General features: G+C 37.3%; 1 protein-coding gene across 1 annotated transcript; it reads left to right on the top strand.

Moving 5' to 3' along the window:
- Positions 1–501: 501 nt before the first annotated feature.
- On the top strand, positions 502–4,588 carry LOC107750581 (high mobility group protein B3-like). Its single transcript, XM_016566044.1, has 5 exons — positions 502–597; positions 2,419–2,625; positions 2,738–2,877; positions 3,173–3,347; positions 3,440–4,588. The coding sequence occupies exons 2-5, from the start codon at positions 2,476–2,478 to the stop codon at positions 3,611–3,613; spliced, it is 639 nt and encodes a 212-aa protein (XP_016421530.1). The 5' UTR covers positions 502–597; positions 2,419–2,475; the 3' UTR covers positions 3,614–4,588.
- The last annotated feature ends 423 nt before the right edge of the window (positions 4,589–5,011 follow it).

Below are 5,011 nucleotides of genomic sequence, written 5' to 3'. Positions count from 1 at the left end.
TCAACTATGATTAATGATATAATTATGAAGTACTTTACTGTTTTTTTTTTTTACATTATTGTGACAAAGTGTTTGCCAGTCTTTTGACCTTGCAGTAGGCCTACTATAATCCATCCTTTGTATTTTGGTGGATATCATTACTACGATAGATGTTAAAGCAAAGAAGCACTAAAAAAATAAAATACAACATCAAAAGAATGTACAAGAATGGCAACCTGGTTATTATGCCTTTGCAGGTTTGCCAAGCATCCTCTAAATCCATGCTGACAATTAAGTGTCGTACATATCGGCGCTAAACTTAACATGAAAAGGTCCAAGAACTGAAGTTTTCTGTGCAAGTTCTCTAAGCATCCTCAAAACAAAGTAAAGAGGCTGGGCATACGAAAACTCACGCCAGGACCAATCTGGTAGAAGCGTCGCTAGATGTGCATGTAGCGCTGCCCAATGGCGAGGAATGGAGGTTGTTTTGAATCGGCGAGACTGCCTAGCCAATCAGGCCGGTCTCGTGTTGAGCTAGCGCGAGGCTGAGCGCATGGGGTTTAAAGCGGAGAGAGAAGGGAAGACAGTGGTGAGATTTCAATCAACTCAACAACACAGGTACGGAAAACCGTCTAATATTTAAGACAACACATTCCAATCATTTTTAGCTAAAATATTTCATTTTATACACATTTACATGTTTTTTTTTATTAAATGTGAAACTAACATCTATTCCCCTAAAACAGAATAAATGTTTTTTTTTTTTTTTTATAAATTCGTTCATATGTGAAGTTTAAGAAGGAGTTATGTATATTCTTTGCGTTTTGTCTTTCTGAGATATATTGCCTATTTCAAATAAATCACAGAAATGTGAACAAAATCAAACTATTTTTATAGAGGTCAAACGCAATTTTCTGATTTGCTGTTATCAGCACTTACCATGTTTTCCTTTCCTTTAACTGCAAGATTAAAAGTTATTAAACTGATTCTTTTCCCTGACTGTATTCCTTACGCGCATCGCTGCTGAATATGGCTCGCTATGTCCTGTCTACGAACCACCCTGCCTTCTTCTATACAGACCGATTTCGATTACATCTTCACGTAATTGCATTTTTTGTCTCCAAGATCATTCGCTTATGCAATTATTGTTTGCTCTCTATCTTATTATGTGAAATATGGATGTGTATACGCGTTAGGAACATGTTATCGCATTTTTCCTTTTCCAACTTAAACAAACGTGCTTGCCGTGTATTAAAATGGCTGGCGATTGAGACCATTGACGAGCAGCTATTCCTTCACGCAGCAAGGACGGGATAATTTCAGACCGAAAACATACATTTTAGTTGCAAAACTGCCCGTTCCTTTCGTTTTCGCTCTGGATTGTCTATCCCTAAGTCTTTGGATTAAAATAAAGACAGTGCATAATGATTTTTCATCTTTTCCAACTTGACAGTTGCGCTTGATATACTCGCATAGGCAATGGCTGGCTCTAGTCTTTGTTAAGGCAGCACTGCGCCAAGCGACAGCTAGGGCTCAACTTCGAAAAACAGTTTAACACGCCAAAATATGATCTGAAAACCTTTTACAGTCATTTTAAACTGAAAGTACAACATTTATTTTAGTTGATAAATATGTTTTTCTTTTAATTAGAGCCCTTGGGTCGCTAGAATCGTCTTTTAAACCCGAGGGGGGGTGTGTATTGCTTTGTTGCACGGTCAACCCATCTGTTTGCTCGCTCTGCAAAGAAGCCATTTTAATGAATGAAGAACAGCAGCGCGAGGCAGAGCTTATACCAGTTACTATATATAACAGCCTCTATATGCTTGTAAACGGGCAGAACGCTGTAATGCATACTTTTAAACCAAGAACAGTAATTGAGCTCAAAATTAAATATTAATAAGGGGAAAAAGATAAGCAAAAATAAAGAACAGTTTCTGTCATGAGGATGCATTCATGTGAAGGATGTTGAATAATTCTAGCTGATGGCCTTTCTGTTTTTAGTAGCCACTTTTATAGGCTACCACCACCGTTTTCACATGTGTGCTGCTGCATAACCTATAAGACTGTGTATGAAGGTAATTTTTGTCTGTGCAATAGAGTAGTCCAAACTTTTGCTAATAATAACAAACAATAAAAGCTGTATTGTTAATTGCTATAGCACACTGTATTACCCAAAAAAGGCTGTGAACACCAAATCAGTCTCATTAATAATCAGTTCACATCCCCCATGCAAGAAGGACGGGTCTGGAATTCCCTTTGTGAATCATCTTAGTCTAATAAGCCCTGCACCCCACTGATGTAAGAAATGTTGTACTATTTAAAAAACAAAAATACAATGGGTCACTTTGTGTTTTAATCTGTTTTTGATAGCCACACCTTACAAAAAATTTATTATTATTTTTTCTGTTGTTTTATGCTCTTTATTTCCTAACATTTTAGATAAAAATACAGCACAAGAGAAGACTTTATTGGACATAGGCCTCTCATCTCACAAAAATGGCAAAAGGAGACCCAAGAAAGCCCAAGGGCAAGATGTCTTCTTATGCCTACTTCGTTCAAACATGCAGAGAGGAGCACAAGAAGAAAAGCCCCGAGATTCCAGTCAGCTTTTCAGAATTCTCCAAAAGATGCTCTGCAAGATGGAAGGTTAGATTTTAAATGAAATTTTCTAATATTATTTGACTCAAATGATTGAAATAAAGCAATGCAGAAGTACTTTCATATTCTCAGTGGAAAACGCTCTTGATTTGTTGTGTAGGCGATGTCCGTTAAAGAGAAATCCAGGTTTGATGACATGGCCAAACAGGACAAGGTGCGTTATGATCAAGAGATGATGCAATACATGCCTGGAGGCAAGAGAGGCAAAAAGAAGGATCCCAACGCACCCAAGAGACCACCGTGAGTAGACCTGACACACATTACCTCAATTACTAAAACTGTCTATATGCAGTTGTTATGAAGGATATTTTGTTCATTTGATGCTGGCAGAAAGGGTTTTTATCGCCATCTTGCCTTATATTCTAATATTCTGGCATTTTAATGATTTATTATGTAGAGGTTCTGAATGATAGTTATTAATTTTTTTTAATTATTAGAATACAAATATTCACAACATATCACATTATTGCTTATAAAGCATTATCTTACTAATGGTGATGAATACATTAATTTTGTCACCTTTTATGATCAACAGCTCTGGATTTTTCCTGTTCTGCTCGGAACATCGTCCACAAATCAAGGCTCAGTATCCAAGCTTGGGTATCGGAGATGTGGCCAAAAAACTCGGCGAGATGTGGAACAGCCTCACAGATGCCACCAAACAGCCCTATCTGATGAAGGCCAACAAGCTGAAGGACAAGTATCAAAAGGCATGTCTTGATCTACATGCTTCAGTAGTCCACCATGTAACATATCACAATTCCAGTGTTTTACAATATAACGATGTTTCCTCTTTGCGCAGGATGTTGCGGACTACAAGACGAAGGGCAAGGCTGGGGGTGTGTCCATGGGCATGGGAATGATGGGGAATTGTATGGCTCCAAAACCCATGATGAAGAGCAATATGGATGATGAAGAGGATGAGGAGGAGGAAGACGAAGAAGAGGATGATGATGAATATGATGACGATGAATAGACTGTCGTTTTTGTGTGTTTGATCAGTTATGATTATAATAACTATTTCTCCCCCATTGAAGTCCAGTAGATACGGAATACACTGGTGGTCTTTCATAGCTCCATTGTTGTTTTAATAGAGGTGGAGTGTTTTGTGTGCTGTTGGTAAGAGACTTAGTATCACAGTTTCTTACTTCCAGCTTTGTGTGCGTGTGAGCGCATGTGCACATGTCAAGATCTCTCTTCCATCATGGTAGCCCAGTGTCTTCCTAGCCCATCTTTGTATCCTTTTACCAGTTGTATAACAAAAGGCCTTTAAACTTGTAATACCCTTCCTGTATATGTAAATCCCTGACCTATATATATTTTTGGTTGGTTTGTTTAAGGCTCCTGAGTGTGTAGCTCTGTATATGGTTGACATTGAGTAGATATTGTTTATGATTGTAGTATGTTGCATGTGGAAAGGTGTCATAGTTTGGAACTGTGCACCGATATCGGACATTTCATGCTGAATCATTAGCTTCCTCTTCCTTGTCCAATTTAGGGAAAAAATCTGTGCAGAAGAGCAGTTGCCACCAGCACGTCAGTTAGTCCTGTTGCAGGGTTGTGCGCTATATGTTTACTATACTACATGATATATTGGCACATCCATGATCAATGTAGGAAAGATATTTGTATTATCTTTCCTTTATATTAACTGTTGTGTGATCTAGGAATGCACTATAGAAATACTGATTTGTGTTAAATCTGGCATAAAAAAGTATAAAGTTAGCTTTGAAAAAAAAAAAAAAGCCCTGATAATATCTAAACATAAAATGTCAATACTGGCCAATATCGATATGGTCAGTGATATATTGTGCATCCCTAGTTTAATACTTATTTTTTGGTTGTTGAATATAAAGTAAGGAAACAATGCTGATGATAAATCTGTACTTATCTGTATCTATGATTTTCATTTTATATGTTTGAGGTTTGCAATTAAATTGAAACATTTTTATTTGTGGTGAGTGTGTCTATATGTGTAGACCAAGAACATATGAGAGAAACCAGCATGAATGGACCTTGATGACAATATCTAGCATATTGTATGCACAATATTTATTGAAAAACTTACAAAAATAGGCATTGGAATGATTTTGGCCACCTTCAGCCATAGATCCTTAACTGAAGTGTTTAAAGGTTTGAAAGTTATAATGATAGCAGTGGCTCTTGCACCTAGTGATACTGAAATCACGAAAGCATTTCAAGCTTATATGTGGGCGTTTCTTCAATTTAGGGGCACTTTTAGCCTTGTGAAGTTGAATAAAAAAAACTAAACAGAGATGTGGAATGTGGAAAATTTTGAGCACCTTGAATGTGTATGTATGTTTGCATATGTGTGAGAGAGAGAGCGTTTGCGTGTGTGTGTGTGTGTGTGTGT

The sequence above is a fragment of the Sinocyclocheilus rhinocerous genome, unplaced genomic scaffold (genome assembly GCF_001515625.1).
Source record: "Sinocyclocheilus rhinocerous isolate Xijiao unplaced genomic scaffold, SAMN03320098_v1.1 scaffold19, whole genome shotgun sequence".
Lineage (NCBI taxonomy): Eukaryota > Metazoa > Chordata > Actinopteri > Cypriniformes > Cyprinidae > Sinocyclocheilus > Sinocyclocheilus rhinocerous.
The sequence above is the reverse complement of the archived record's forward strand: the minus strand, read 5'-3'. Positions and strand labels throughout refer to the sequence as shown.